Source organism: Cupressus sempervirens, chromosome 2, assembly GCF_028749045.1.
Source record: "Cupressus sempervirens isolate cs-2001-9-10 chromosome 2, ASM2874904v1, whole genome shotgun sequence".
Classification (NCBI taxonomy): Eukaryota; Viridiplantae; Streptophyta; class Pinopsida; order Cupressales; family Cupressaceae; genus Cupressus; species Cupressus sempervirens.
Genome location: NC_143119.1, coordinates 690811633 through 690828675, shown reverse-complemented (window position 1 = coordinate 690828675; position 17043 = coordinate 690811633). Strand labels below are relative to the sequence as shown.

The 17043-nt window shown below is 35.5% G+C and overlaps 1 protein-coding gene across 1 annotated transcript in view; it reads left to right on the top strand.

Moving 5' to 3' along the window:
- Positions 1 to 13746, top strand: part of LOC149575265 (uncharacterized) — a 90774-nt gene extending 77028 nt beyond the window's left edge. The window contains exons 6-8 of the mRNA XM_089815053.1: positions 11463 to 11805; positions 12207 to 12355; positions 12751 to 13746. Of these exons, the coding sequence (XP_089671179.1) occupies positions 11463 to 11805; positions 12207 to 12355; positions 12751 to 13255 (997 nt within the window). The 3' untranslated portion in view covers positions 13256 to 13746. The remainder of the gene's footprint in view (positions 1 to 11462; positions 11806 to 12206; positions 12356 to 12750) is intronic.
- Positions 13747 to 17043: the final 3297 nt, after the last annotated feature.

Sequence of the window (17043 nt, the reverse complement as noted above, 5' to 3'; positions counted from 1 at the left end):
TTAGATGAAAAATGTAAAAGTTGTCAATTTTGCACTAATGAAAAAATGCAACTTTGAAGCAACTTTTCAAAAAGTGGTTGTAAAGGGCCTTGGTCTGTGGTGACTGTTGGGGAAGGCCTATTTAAACATTTTGAACACCTCCCAGGACAGAGAAGGACATATTGTAATGATTTGGAGTTTTCGAGAGCAATAAAACTGAGTTTTAGTTGTAATTCTGCTGTTTCTCTGAGTTGTACGGACCTGTATTGATTGGTAAGTCAGATCAAAGTACATGATTTGATAGAGGGATGAACTAGGGCACTAAGACAATTGGTTTCACATTGTTTTGATATCTCTATTGAAAGTTATATCAATTTTGGTCCAGACAGCATCTAAACCCTCACCAGTTGGAGTGGATAATCAAGATGTGGGCCTAACTTGCCTTTCCACAGATGGAATTCAATGGCCATTTGGGGAAAGAAAGTTGGGATGTTGTACTAATAGATTCCAGAGTTTGGAGTTTGGATTCAGCGGTTTGCTATTTTTCCTAATCAGCCCTAGGTCAAATATCTTTATGACATTAAATGTAGTAATTAGTGTTAATTAGTGTGGAGGAACATATCCAAGGGGTTAAATTGGTCTTACGCAAAGTAACGTGAATCGGAATCGGCAAGGCCGAATCGAATCGTGAATCGGCAATGCATCGGTGATGAATCAGCGATGAATCGGCAAATTTGAAAAAACTCTTTAAATTTAAAGATTTTAACAATTTAAAACTTATTTCATGCACCCTTTATTGAATATAACTTAAACACACTATAACATCATCAAATAGAAGTTAAAACTTAACATACATAAACATGGAACATAAAATCCATCACATACGTAACTATGTTATCTAAAATGTAAATTGTAGGCTAGCTGAAGTAAATAGAAATCAAATGATCATAATGATTTAAATCATAGAATGTATGTAAGATGAATCGTGAATCGGCAATGCATCGTGAATCGAATCGTGAATCGGCAATGCATCGGTGATGAATCAGCGATGAATCGGCAAATTTGAAAAAACTCTTTAAATTTAAAGATTTTAACAATTTAAAACTTATTTCATGCACCCTTTATTGAATATAACTTAAACACACTATAACATCATCAAATAGAAGTTAAAACTTAACATACATAAACATGGAACATAAAATCCATCACATACGTAACTATGTTATCTAAAATGTAAATTGTAGGCTAGCTGAAGTAAATAGAAATCAAATGATCATAATGATTTAAATCATAGAATGTATGTAAGATGATCCATAAGACATCAAATCATAAATGTGTGTAAGAATCTAAGATGAAGATCCATGAAAGTTTGAAACATATGTCTATCAATGATTCAGTATCAATATCTGTAAACAAAATATAAAAGCAAGGCTCTAGCTCAAGCCTCAGGCTCATAGTCATCATCATCCTCAACACCATCCTCAAGCTCGGCTGCAGCCTCAGCCTCAACCTCTGAGTATCCAGTCTGCCTAGTAGCAAGGCGTCTAATGTAGGTCCTAGAGGACTGCCGAGCCATATCTCCCGCATGTAAGATGGGCTCACGAACGTCGCTAGGGCCTGTGTCTGTGTGTGCACGTGTGCATCTACCAATGCTTGAAGAACGTGCTCTAGATGCCTCAGCCTCTATATCCACCTGGTCAATCCACACACGGTCCTCCTCAGTGAAGACTGGATCCACAACCTCTGTGAGCCACTCTGATTCTGGATCAATCTCCTCCAGAATGATCGGAGAGGAGTCAGTGCCCAAAATCTGTCTGATCCTAAGACGAAGGTTGTAATGATCAAAGACAAGATCATTCAACCTCTGCACTATCAACCTGTTTCTCCTCTTCGAGTGGATGTGCTCGAACATGGACCAACTGCGCTCACATCCAGAAGTGCTACTTGGTTGACTCAGAATACGGATGGCAATTTTTTGAAGTTTTGGGGTTGTGGCCCCAAACATTTGCCACCATCTATCTAAAATAAGGGAAAATAAAAACAATTAGTCTCATTTACAAATTACAAATTACAAGTTAACTCTAAAATTACATAATCAACTTTAAGTTTAGAATCTAGATTCATGAATATTGAATATATTATTTAATTTTTACTTGGCTGTATTGTTTCCCGAGCATCTATGGCCATCCTGCTAGAGAAAAGTGGCCCTTCTTTATTATTGAACTTATCAAGCTCAATAATTGCAGCACTGCTATCCTCATCAATACTCAACCTTTGGACCACTGTATATAATCCGGTGAGAACCTCCTCATCCGCCTTGAAGTCAGGACGGAAACGAAATGCCAGATTCAAAAAGTAAGCTGCTGAATGGATGGGTCTGTGGAGCTGATTCTGCCATCTCCTATCAACGATGTCCCAAATAGGGGCATACTTCTCCTGCACTCCTGCATATTGGGCTCTAATGGCCTCCTTGGCCCTATCCATGCCCTCATATATGTAGCCCATAGAGGGCTTCTTCCCATCAACAGTTCGTAGGAGAGATACAAGGGGCTCAATGGTCTGCATATAAAGTAAAACAAAAATTTGAGTCAAAACTTAAATATAGAATAATTCAATAATATAACTTAAGGTAAAACTAAATCATTAAACAATTAGCATAGTAAACTGTAAAATATTAAATGTTAAATTGCAATAAATTTACCTTAAGGATTTCTCTAGCAGGTTTCCAAAAACCATCATCATCAAATATGCAATCCACCACATCTATCCCTGCAGTGGTCGTAGCATAGGAAGATGAAATCCACTCCCGCCCAACAAACATGCTCCTCAAATCATCTCTTGATGTCAACAAAGACTGCAAGGTGATGAAATTCGAGGCAAACCTCGTGATCCCTGGACGAGCTAACTCTTTGTCTCTTGTGTACTTCTTCATTGTGCTAAGGACAAATGAATGATTATAAATAAACTTGCATATATTTTTTGCCCTTTCCACACATGACTTGACCCACTCAAGTTTGCCAATTTCCTCCAACATGAGGTCAATGTAGTGTGCCGCACAAGGGGACCAAAATATGGTGGGGTGCCTCTCCATCAAAATTTTACCTACAACAATTTTAAGTTAATTAGAAATTCAAATTTCAAACATGTTAGAACTTAGGAAACTTAGAAATTCTAAGTTAGAATTAGAAAAAGTTCAAAATTCAAATAAATTTATTTTCAAAACTTGAAAAGTTTAAAGTTTACCTGCAGCAAAATAACTTGCTACATTATCTATCACCACTTGCACCACATGTTGTTCCCCCACCTCTGCTATAACTTCTTCAATAACCTCACATAAGTATGTGGCGTTTTTTACATGAGCAGAAGCATCAATGGATTTGAGGAACATGGTATATCCTACAAGTAACAAAACAACGAATTATAATTACTATTAGCAATCAACAAATCAAAATTTGAAATAGTCAATCACGATTCAAAATTATGTATGTAGGAAAGTAGAATGATCAATCACCTCCACAGGATACAAGAAAATTGAGGAGTGTTCTTCCCCTCCTATCTGTCCAACCATCAGTCATGATGGTGCAACCCTTTTCGATCCACTCTTTTCGGTTGTCCTCAACCTCATGCCTCATATCTTCAACCATTTCATGCAGGAGGTATCCACTCAACTCAGCCTCAGTTGGGGCTTTAAACCCCGGACCACAAATGGCAACTGCATCTATCATGTTCTGCCAATAAGGAGCCCTGTCACAAATAGATAATGATATTGATTAGAAATTTAGATGTCAAAAACTCAAATCATAAAACAAGTAGATATAATTAAAGTTTTACTTTAACTTTAAAGATAACAAAGAAAAAAGAATCAATTACCTGGCTGCAATAAATGGAATGTTGCAAAAGTACTAGAATTTGCAAATCTCTTTTCTGGCAGCATCATGAATCTCCTTGTTCAAACCCATGCCCTCAAGCGTGGGTTGGGAGCCAGGAGTAGTGCAGGGCACAAAGTAACTATCCATTCTATTTTTCCGCACTCTAGGCCGCAATAGGTTGGTGTTGGACTCTGTCTCAGTATAAGACCGACTACCACTAGCACTAACACTCGCATGAACACTAGCACTAGGATGAAAAGGAGGCTTGGAAGAACCCTCTCCAACACAACCTACGGATGCGGAAGCTGATGTAGATGCAGATGTAGATGCGGTTGCGGATGTGGGAGCACGGGAGCCAATACCTCTTAACCCTTCAAGTTGCATTTTCCTATTCAACTTGTCTTGTTCAATTTTTTCTAATGCTACTAAACAAGTGCGTTTTGCCTCAGCAGTTTGATGAGTGCAAACTGTGACATCATGGCCAGGTATGCCAGCAATGTGGTATTTCAATCTATAGATACCTCTCGAATTTATTTTTTCTTTGCAAAATATACATTTTGTTTGATATTTGATTCTCTTGGGAAACTCTTCATTATATTTCCAGCATTCATCTTTTTTACCCATTGTGGAAATTGGAAAATGAAAGCAAAGGGCTGTTGCAATAAAAAAATTCATGTAAAATATCAAAGTTTGCAACTAATAAACAAAAACTACAAAACAACAAACCTTAGTTTGCAATTTAGTAGAAATAAAAAACATTAAAGATTTGCAAATGAACACTAAAAAAATTTAACAAAAAATGCATAATACACTAACATGCAAAAAAAAAACCAGCACTTACCTCTTGCAAATGAGTTGAGGAGTGTTGATATTGACTCCTTAATGCTCACAATGCAATTTATGGCCTCCCCAGATGGACTTCTGATCTCTTTGGTGCTCTTCTTTCTTGCCGGTTGGAAACCTATGGATTTTTTTTTCTCTTCTTCTCTCTCACTCTTCCTCTCTTCTACTCATGCTAAACAAATAGAACGCTCTTTAGGGTTATAACAAAGAGGAAAGACAAATTAGAAAGCAACTAAAACATGTGTTTTTTTTTTAAATCCAACTTTTTATGCTTGCTGGCGCGACCGATTTTTGGAGATACCCGATGGCGATTCTGGCGATTTTTGCCATGAATCGCCGATTTGGGCGATTCAGGCGATTCACAAGAAAAAATCGCCTTCAGCGATTTTCGATCCCAAAAAAATCGGGAGTCATGAATCTTATCGCCAAATCGGCGATTTTGGTGATTTCAAGGCGATTTTTGGAACTACGCACCCATTTGCTTATACTTGCTTTGTAAACCAACCCTAATTAAGCCTACTAGGTCTGCATACAAGGTAAGGGTTAGGGAGTGCTGAAGTAGGGTCAAGCCTTGATCTCTTGGAATCTAAAGGAAGGTCAAAAAGAGTATCTGGAACTATAGTTTGTTGGGTTGTTCATTTGGAAGTTTTGGGAGTTAGCTAGGAAAAACTAATTAGGAAGGCCTAATTGACCTACTAGCCCAAATTGGGTTTGGAGCATTGTGAGAAGTTGAGGATCAAACCAGTTGTTGGAACACCCTACATGAGTGCCTAAGTCATCATTCCAAGTGATTGGGAGAGTTGGTGACAAGTCCAAAGAGGAAATTCCATCAAGTAGCAACTTTGAGGGCTAGAGTTCCCAAGGCCCAAAAAGTGTCAAACTTGAGAACCTTACGTAGGCTGGGAAGAAGTGTGGAAGTAGGTAGGGATTGTTGAAGGGGTTGAGTCAGAGACCCTAGAAGCCATCTAGCACTAGAGGAAGCCTTAATCCTCTTTTGGAGAAGTGGGTGAGGGATAACAAAGAAACCACTTTTCTTGCTGTGCTCTCTGCATCAATGTATCTGGTCAACACTAGGCCAATTTTTGTTTTGTTTTTTGGCAGTAGACTCTCTTAGGCAGGTCATGTTTGAGCCAAAGAGAGTGCATTGGACAACAATAAAGCATGTGTTGTGTTCTTTGTGTGGTATAATTGAGTATGGGATTAGATATACTGGAAGCAAAGGAATCAAGTTGATAGGCTGTACTGATGCAAATTGGGCAGGCAGTATAGTGGACAAGAGAAGCACTTCGGGTTGTTGCTTCAGTTTGGGATCAGGAGTTGTCTCAGATGGATGTGGCTCTGAGATCTACATAAGCAGAAAACATAGCAGCCAACATGGCAATATGAGAAGCTATATGGCCTCAGAAGTTGTGAGATGACAGTGATACACTGCGACAATCTGAATTGCATTAGAATCTGAGAATCCCATGTTTCGCGACAGGTCTAACCATATAGACATTAGGTATCACTTCTTCGGGGATTGTATACAACAAATGATTGTTCAGCTACAGTATATACCTATAGATCAGCTGGTAGCAAACATTTTGATAAATGCATTGGGAAAGGCAAAATTCTTCTTCTTCAGAGCTAAGTTGGGTGTTGTGCAGACCACATTCCTCACTAACAGGGAGTGTTAGTTTGTGCAGCTTGGACAAGTGTCTGCGTGCCCATGAAAAAGTGGTTAATTTTTCTCTAAAAAATTCCAGAAAGTGGAAACTTCTAGAAATTGGAAATATCCAAAATTAGAAACTTCCAGAATTCAGAAAATTCCAGAAACTTCTTGATGAAATCAAGATAATCTTAGCCATTAAGATTAGATTGTGGAGGGATTATAAGAGGAGATTGATGGGCATATGCAGAAGCAAGATTTTAAGAAAGTTTGTAGTGATAGCAAACAGGTTTGCTTAGCAAGGGCACATAGATAGAGTTAAATGCAGCGGCTGGGGAATTTCAGCAGTAAAAATTGAGGGAAGAATTTCTGGAGAAGAATTTTTTTATTGGAGATTTGTCAGTAAGAGGCAAGCTGTTTATGGAACTCTTGAGTTGCTGAAGTTTAATAAATATTTATCTCCTGCTGAACTGGTTTTCCCTCGGACAATTCTTCCAAAAATACTGTTTATTGTTTTACATATTTCTTCCCGTTCATTGAATTTTATTTGTAAAATTGCACTTGTGTTATTTGCAATATTTTCTATCAAATAATTTTTGCCAGTCAAATAATCTATTTAGATAGAAGTTTAATAATCAGTGACTGCAATAGAGTTTTTCACAGTTGAAAGAAGCCACAATACTAGGCTTAGCAATCCCAAAGCAGCATGTACCAAGCACTCAAGACATGTATTCTCTGAGTCACTCATCATGCAGACTTTCAAATGGGGTGAACCAAAATTTAGGGATATCGAATCTGACAAAGGTGCATGTGGCAATGACTTAGGGTTTTCAAAATGTTTTCCTCGAACCAGTTGTCTTTGTTTAAAGGTTATAGTGCACCAGATTGTAAACAACACCCAATCATTATGCAGTAACCATCTCTATACGCCCTGCTACTGTAGGCAGGCACAACAATGGCATGATGTCTATTGCTGAGTTCCATAGTGCAAAATAGTAATAACAAATGCAATAAGGAGAGGCTGTGCACACTTCAAACTCAATACAAACATATGCAAGGACTTGTAGTGAGGTAAGGAAATGATTTTGGTCTACATGATGGCAATAGAGTATATTAATCACAGAATACTTATGCTAATCTAGTGTGTAATTCTTAATTTAATGCAGAAGAGCTGAAAATACACAAAAGGGATAAGGTTACCTATCTCTATGATTCAAGAATGAATGTTTCCAATGAGCTGTCACTGGTCTGGTAATTGATACCTCGCTCTCTCTGTGGCAGTATTGCACCTTGGACTTGCTGAGGAATCTGTGCTCTTTCCTGAGTCGATTTTGTCCCCCTCAGCACCCAAGATAATGAACTTCATTCTGAAAGCATACAAAATGGCGAAAGAAACAGAGGGATTCTGAAATGGCGTGTCATCCTTCTAACACACCCTCATAACATCATTCAGAAGGGTGTACTGAACACTCTTCCCTTCATGGACATGAAACCAGTGTTCCAATTCTATGTTGATTTTTATATATGGAAACAAAGTTAAACAATAAAAAAAAAGTAACGAACAATAAGACACCAATACAAAAAAAGGACACAATGAATTATCCTGGGAAAACCCTCCAACTTGAGGGAGAAAATCCAGCCACAACAAAATATCACTTATATTTAATGAAAGAGTAGAAAACAGATTTACAATGTGGCCAAACACCAGGCCGAACTTCAAGCACTCATGATAGCACCTCTCTAGATATAAATATACGGACATTCAAAGAATATCAATCTGTTATCATACGAATTCCTCCTGGAGGAATAGATAAAATTGTCTCGACCCTTCATTGTCTTGCCATTACAAAGTGAGGACCCTTTGTTGTCTCGACTCTTCATTGCTTTGATGTTGCAAAGAACATGATGTTTTGTGTTGAGTTGGCTTCAAATACAGGAAAGAAATATAACTCCCGCAGCAATAACATCAACAGGTTTGACTACTCTTTGGAAAGCATTCTAAAAGAAGGTAGGGACCTAATATCTGTATTTGCTTCTAACTCTGCTTCTGAAAAAATTAACAATTCAGTAGATTTTTTAACTAATGCAAGCATTGTCCAGGATCTATTAGGCATGTTGGTGAGCTTTTGTTTGGAGGATCGGAAGGCCCCCATTTGCTTTCCTATAATATATGCATGATATTTAAAGAAAATTGTAATGCAGTTTACCAGAAGGAGAAAACATGCAAGGCCGAGCCATCATTTTGTCAAAGCTCTTAATTCTTTCATTATCACAAGTCTGAACTTATCCTTTCATTATGTTGAGGACCATTATTCAATCGGTGTATGGAACAGTTCCTAAGAAATAATAATTTAGTGGGCAGAATTATTAAAATTATTAGAGGACTCTTGCTTTAGCTAATGTCTTTTTTTCCTGCCGTTTTATTCTACCTTTTTGCCAGAATGCTGTCTGTTCAAGTTTTTGTTTGTAAGTTCTTCACTTGGCAATCACAGAACAAAAGAAGGAATTGAGAGACACCAACCATGTAAGGGTTTTCTGTGATATAAATCTCAAATGTGTCTTTTGGACGTAAGATTTTTGGACCTTGCCCATTATGACGGCAGCTGTCAGTGAGGAAGGCATAAGAAACATATTGGGGCACACACATGCCTTGGCCAAGAAAGATTTTTATATTTTGAAAGCTGGTTGTGTTGGTGCAGGAAAAGGAAGTGTTCCATTGATTTTTTGATATTGCCTGAAAGCACAGGAAAAGGAAGCATCTACAGGAAATGAGGAAATTGCTTTTATAAGGGTGGTGCTGACTCCACTGGTGGTGTGATTTGAGATCTCACCAGGAGCTAATTATACAAGGACCAAGATGAAGGGAAGAGCTTTCTAATGAGCTCCAGACAACTCATTGTTCTCATGTATTACTTACTAAAATGAGGATACCAGTAGAATCTTCCCTTAAAGCTGATTAAAGCTATTACATAGTGCAGTAGGTCGCTCAGGTGAATAAATGGTATTCATTAATAAACACCCTATAGTCTCTAGGGATGTTGTGCTAAACCAGCTATTAGGCCTTAACTATATTTGACTGCATAGAGTGCCAGGCTTGGGTGTTTTTGATGTTTTATTATTCTACTTTTGTGTTATTTTAAATTTCTGATTTTCAACTCCAACTTAGCTATGTTCTAGGGACTACCGAGTCATCTAGACTTGTTTGCATCCACCCAGTTCAGGACTCAGTCAGACAGGGGGATTCCTGACCTGTTTTATTAACTATGGGACGGACAGGTTTATGCCATTTCAAAATCACATTCCAGCGAGGTATTGACTGAAGAATGAATTTGTGCCTATTCTGCTTTTGATTGATTTGTTTCCTTTCATTTAATTGTTTTCTGGTACATTCTGTGGACATTTTCTAATTTCAAATTACTTTTCTTCACAAAACCTGCATCCTGCATCCCAATTATTCTTTCCATCTTAATTTTTAGTCCTACAGTGGTTTGCTATTTCTGGACTAACATGTGTTTTGATTTGTTGTGATCAAGGATCCAGAATTAGAATGTTTAAATTATGGATAATCTTAGCTAGATTGAGTTTGAGAAGTGTCAGAAACCCTTTTTCCCTAAAGTGGGTCATAGGCTTTTGCCATTTTGATTATATATTTACTTTGGGAGGAGCGTGGTGCCACACACTCTAGCAGCAAGCTTAACTTAAAACATAGCATAGTATCATCAAAACAAGTTAGCGTAAAATGCTCTTTAGATATTTATTTCATCACTTGTTTAATGAGAACTAAAAAACTTTAATGTTTTCAGTATGAATGAGAAACCATGTATCAGTTATGGTAACCAATATTCTGTGTGACTCTGACTTGTAAAGAAAGGTTCCTATAGGTAAAGTGTTTTCCAAAAGACATGTTGAAAGCTTAAATATGACATAAATCTTTGTGAATAGAGGAGTATGGTTGTCAAACTCAGTATATTTCTTGAAACTCAGTGTGTTCTAGCATAGTACATCTTTTAATTGGACTTTAAGATAATGAAAAGGGTAAAATGCAAGGTTGCACGGGTACGTGGGTACGGGTGCGGGAACGGGTACGGGTACGCATATTTTTCAAAATAGGGGACGAGGGTACGTGTGTATGCCTATTTTTTCTATATAATTAATATTTTATAGAAAATATAAAAATCAAAATATATGTCATGAGTCATGACATTGAGCATTCAAAACAAGAAATTTGAAATATATATATATGCTATTGCTGAATGTTTAATGTTTAAAGTATTTTTCATAATAGGGGACGGAGGTACTTGGGTATGTCAAACTTATTTAAAAATTATACCTTTATATTTATAAAACATCTGAAATTATGAGTCATGACAATGGTTTTTCAAAACAAGAACAGTGATAAAGTTTGCAAATGTAATGTATTGTGTTCAGTTTCAGATTTGCTATATGTTTGAAATAATAATACATGATAAATGCTTAGATGCATAACAAAGAAGGCAGACTTTAAACATGAACAAGAGGATCCTAAATCATATAACAATGACACATTGCAAATGATAAACTTATGACTTGAACAGTGATAAAGTTTATTGTTAATGAGTATCAAAGTTTCAAACTGATTTGGTATTGAATTACATTTGATAAACAACAAGCTAATACAAAAAAAAAAAAAAAAAAAAATCAGAATCTTAATCAAGGTCCTTAGCTATGATGCTCTCCACCGAGTACCCGGTACATGGGATACGTGTACCCGGTACTTAGGTACGTGGGTACTCGGTGGGTACGAGTACCAGGGATGTGGGTATGAGTACCCATGCAACCTTGGTAAAATGTATATTTAAAATGCACTTGAAGATGAATAGTACATCTTAGTGAGATTTGAATATTATCATTACAAGGGACTGATTCCGAGGGATGTTTGAATAAGTTTTATTTATTTTGGACAAATTTTCTGTACTTGTTGATTACTTCAATTAAGTGCAGAATAAGACTCTTTGATGCCATCTAGAATGCTTGTGATATTTAAAGGAACACTGATTTATCTGTTTATGATGATACTTGGAGTTTAGGTTAAGTTACTTGTTTGAAGTTTTGACTAATTGGTATATTTGTTTCTGATTCCACAGAGAAGGTTCCAGGGTTATTTGGAGCTATATTGATAGAATATTGGGTCAACCTTCATTGATACGGGAGTCCTCAAGAGGAAAGTATCCATGGTCAGGTCTATTTTCTCGTTTCAAGAGTTCCTTTTCTAAATCTCACAACCTGACTGGAGAGAAGGATCCTGAACGAAGTGGAAATGCTTTTGGTGATGTTATTCTTCATCCTTCGTTGCAAAAGAGAATTGAACAAATTGCTTCTGCAACTGCGAACACCAAGACTCATCAGGCTCCTTTCCGAAATATGCTTTTTTATGGACCTCCAGGCACGGGGAAAACAATGGCAGCAAGGGAACTCGCTCGCAAATCGGTATGTTATTTTTTTGTCTCATAGATTTGCTAACTGGGTAAAAATATAATATTATGATCATTAGTCCACTCCTGTTTAGCTCCTGGGGAATACTAAGGCGGTCTTGTAAATGCCTCTGTTTACGTCTCGTTACCATTATCTCCAATTTTATTTTGCTATTTCTCTTCATGTTGTTGAAATGATTTCTAGATTTAAATAGAATCCCTTTCAGCTACAATTTTCTTTACTTGAAATATTAGATGTTTGGGTTCTCGGATGGTGGTGAACTTAGATATCAAAAAGCTGAGTGTCTACTTTGAAAAATTGAAGGTCAATATTTAACTATTTGGGATATTTAGAGTTAAAGCAGTCTTGTTGCAATTTATTTATGTCAATATTTGTTACTAACATGAATTTTACAGGGTCTCGAATATGCATTGATGACTGGAGGAGATGTGGCTCCATTGGGTTCTCAGGCTGTCACTAAAATTCATCAACTCTTTGACTGGGCTACAAAATCAAGGAAAGGATTGCTACTTTTCATCGATGAAGCAGATGCTTTTCTTTGCGAGTATGTAATATTTTTGCTGTATATGGTTCTATTAGCTTTGGGCTTGCTGGTCTACCTGTATATGTGTTTGTTATTGCCTGGAAATTTGGAATGGTTGAAAAATCTTTTGAAGTCTGCATCATAAAATAATGGAAATTGTCTAATGATTCACTGATGTTTATAGAATTTAGGCATATGTCATCTCTGAATGCCAGAAGCATGTTCTCCAGCATGAACTAAGATTAATGAGTTTAGATTCTTACTGAAGAGTGACACAAGTTGGTTTAAATTGCTATGGGCATCTGAACTTTAGTTTGTTGCATGCAATAAAATGCTTTTAGTTGTAACTTGTCATGATTGCTTTTGATTGCCCTACATATTTGAAATTTACTCATGTCAATATTATTCTGGTGCAGACGCAATAACACTCATATGAGTGAAGCTCAGCGGAGTGCTCTTAACGCACTTTTGTATCGTACTGGAGATCAATCCAGAGACATTGTGCTTGCACTTGCAACAAATCGGCCAGGTGATCTCGATTCAGCTGTTACTGATCGTGTTGACGAGGTTCTCGAGTTCCCTCTTCCTGGAGAAGAGGAGCGGTTTAAATTATTAAAGCTATATTTGGAGAAGTACATTGCACAGGCAGGCAATACTAGAACTAAATGGGCAACTTTCTTTAAGGGTAGGCAACAAAAGATAGAGATAAAGGCTATATCAGAAGATGTGCTTCGGGAGGCTGCTGTCAAAACTGAAGGATTCTCTGGCCGAGAAATAGCAAAGATGATGGCCAGTGTGCAAGCTGCTGTCTATGGTAGTTTCGATTGTGTTCTTGATGCAAACCTTTTTAGAGAAGTGGTTGATTACAAGGTTGCAGAGCACCACCAACGAAAGAAGCTTGCTACTGAAAGTAAAGCTTGACACTCCCTGATAGGCGTAATGTAACCCCCAGAATGAATCTTGTGCTGACTTGAGTGAGGACACAGAGATGGTTGATAACAACTTAGCTCTTTCACCACTGCCCTTCATTTACAACATTCGGTTCAAGAATGTCGTTGCTGGGCTTAATATTTTGTTGGTAATGAGGAAAAAAATACATTTACATAAACCTGTTCGTCATTTATATAGTAAATAGTTCTGGCAAAGAATATACATTATAGGAAAATTCATTAAGCTCATTTTCCACGTGGAGAGCAATTTTTTACAGAGGCCATGAGAATTCAATTTGATTGTAGAGAATGTAATGTGAGCAGTCGGGAGTTTTTAAAGCCCTTGATCCTTCCTATATTTATTTGATTCTTCAAGAGCTGAGGTAAATCTGAATGTTCAGCTCTTTAAGTTCACGTTTACTAATGTTTTCATTAGAACCTCCTACAATTAATTGACATGACAAATAAATTCACAATTCTAAAGGTTTTGATGGTTTTGTTTTTTAAATCAAATTTTTTTACTACAATTTCTTTTTTTATTGGCTGAAAGCATTTATGCTGGGAGTATTTTTATTTTTTGAATCCGAAAAATAGATAAATAAAAAAAAGTACATTCTCATTAATTATCTGCCTGTTATCAAGCAGTAAGTACTTTCACCAGTCCACGTCAGCGAAAGTTAATTAAAAATACCAACATTTGTTATGTTTCATCACGTTGGTCGGTCCAATCATTTTTTTAATATTAAATCTACTCCTAAACATCTTACAATTATAAAACTTGTAGTGATTAAAGTTAGCATTACTTTCTCTTTCTTGCAGCAGCTTTTACTTTTCAAAGTTAAAACTCTACTTGTTTTTAACAAGTTTTTTCTTAGCCATGTAAGCCTGCTTTATTGGAATAAAAAATAGAGTATACTTAAATGTTCTAATAAATTTTAATTAAATATTTATAGAAATAAAAGAAAATATTCTAATAATTTAATATTATTGTAATAATAATTTAATAGGTATTGTAATAAATGTATTAGTTAAATGTTCTAATAAATTTGAATTAAATATTAAAATAAATAAGAGAAAATATTTTAATCATTTAATAGTATTGTAATAATAATTTAATAGACATTGTAAATTACGAATTATTTTGTTTGATAAACTTAATTTCTTTGTTATGATACAGTTTCTAGATTAGTTTGTGTAAAGATTTTTGCCATCAACATTGCGAATCACATTACGTGATCCATCATTAGGATGAGAGAACAAGAGATGTAAAACAATGTAAGTTGTAGATTTAGCATAGACTCACCAATAAAAGAGACCAAGAAAAAGGGGATTGCACGCACCCCAAAGCTAGAAAAAATAAAAATAAAAATAAAACAAATGGTGCGAAAGACTAAACAAGAAGGCATCTCACAATTGCAAGTAATAAGGTTAATAGTTAGGGAGAGGAAAAAGAAATAACTGATCTAAATCCAAGTGAAGCAAGCATATAGATTAAGCTATATATATATATATATATATATATATAGGCTCTTGTATTTTTATTTAATTTTTTTCTTTTCTTTTCTTTTTGAGCTATGTACAATGTTGGGCACACACACACACACACACATCCAATTGTAATATATATGTGTATATATATTACATATATATAAGTATGTATGATACATGCGTGTGTGTGTGTGAATATATGCGCCCAACATTGTACATAGCTCAAAAAGAAAAGAAAAGAAAAAAATTAAATAAAAATACAAGAGCCTATCTATATATGCATTATAAATCTCTGCACAAAAATATGAGCATATAACAACAAATATATATATATATATATATATATATATATGTCCTGAAATATACATATATGTGTGTGCCCGTGTGTATATATATATATATATATATATATATATATATATATATATATATATATATATATATATATATATATATACGTGTGTGTGTGTGTGTGTGTGTTTGTGTGTTCACACGTATGTATGTAAATATGTGTGTGCGTGTATGCATATAATTAAGAGAACAATAAAAACATTAAAAAAGGAACAAAAAAGGGATAGAAACAAAAGGAAAAGAAGAACACTAACAGAACTACCTGGGACGAAAGTGCAACGAAAGAGGCAAAAAAGCGAGGTGGAGGGTGCAACACACCTAACTAAGAGGACCCAAGAGCCGGAGAAGTACAAGAGCACCAACAAGAACCTAAATGAAGAGCAAAAGAAAAAGGGGGGAAAAAAGCACACCACCCAAGACGAGACAAACACAAACTAGACAAGAAAGAAAAACAAGGAAAAGAGAGAGAACTACGACAACACTAACGATGTTGCCACCCTAGGGAAAGAGGGGACGGGGGAACCTAATGATGATGGATTATGTAGTGTGATTCGAAATGTTGATGTCATAAATATTTTCACAATCTAATCTAGAAACTGTATCATAACTATTATGAATTGTGGAAATTTGATCACATTAATTTCTTTGTATTTTTTTAGAAATCCAACAATTTTTTTAAAGAATTGTTAAATAACATTATTAAAATTCTTTTCAGCTTAGTGTATTGTATTTTCTTTTGGTTTAATTGCATTTTGAAAATAATAGAAATTTTCCTTTGTTATTTTTCCTTACAAGTCTAGTGTCTCCTTAAACCTTTATTTGCTTGTTTTATTTTTAATTTGTCAAATTTGTGATAACATCTACTTTCAAATAATTACTATTATTTATTTTTTCTAGACTTTAACCAATATATAATTAAATATTTATCATTATATTCACCAATGTTAAAAAAATTTAGTAGTTAAATAACATTTTAACATAGGTAAATGAGTGACTACAATAGTAATTATCACATAAATTGCCTCAGGCCAACTCAAACATGGTCCACTTATGTCTTAAATCTCCCAAACAAACATTTACGAAACGTGTATGCATTCAAAAGGTGTCTCCCTCTCTTCCTGTTTAATTACAAAGATAAGAACTCAAGCTTGACCAGAGCTCTTGTTTTATGTATGAATTATGAAGATCACACATTCTATTTTGCCACTTAAAGTCTGCAGTCTCTCATCTACCTAATTTTGATATTTTATCTTAATTAGTCTCACTTGACTAGCTGAAGTGATTGGAGTGGAATACTCAAAAGGATGAATGCTCATTTAAGCATGTAAATTTCAGGTCTGGCTAAAATGCTGTTTTGTTCTTCTGACAGTGAAGAATGACTATCTTGTTTCAGTTTTACATTAATTTTTGGTTCTACCTACCATTTCGTTAATTTTAGTTTTCCCTTTTTGGCACGCAAGTTGGCCACAATCTTGAACTTAGCCCTTATAATGCATAATCTAGTATTGTAGAATTAAGATGCATGAGACTAAATTTTAGGTACAAATTTGTTTTTTTGGGACTGGCCTATCCATTTGTGTATGGTCCTCTCAATTAAATATCACTTCTCTACATTCTTGTATAACGCTCAATCTATTGTTGTAGAAAAATGACTACTTGTCTTTTTGGATTTCTTGTCACGGAGGACTAAAGCATATGCATAAAAGTGCCTCCTAGATAGGAATGCCCACGTCCTAGTAGTTGGAATTCAAAAAAAATATTATTTACTGACATGAATTAGCTTTTTTAAATTATTAAATTAGTGTTTTCATAATTTTTTAAAATATGATTGGTGACATTGACATGACACAAGCTTCGGTTTCATGTGAAACACTTTTGACCTAGAGCTATGAACCAATGAAACTTGCGAGCACATGGAATCAAACATCCACAAGCTTGCGA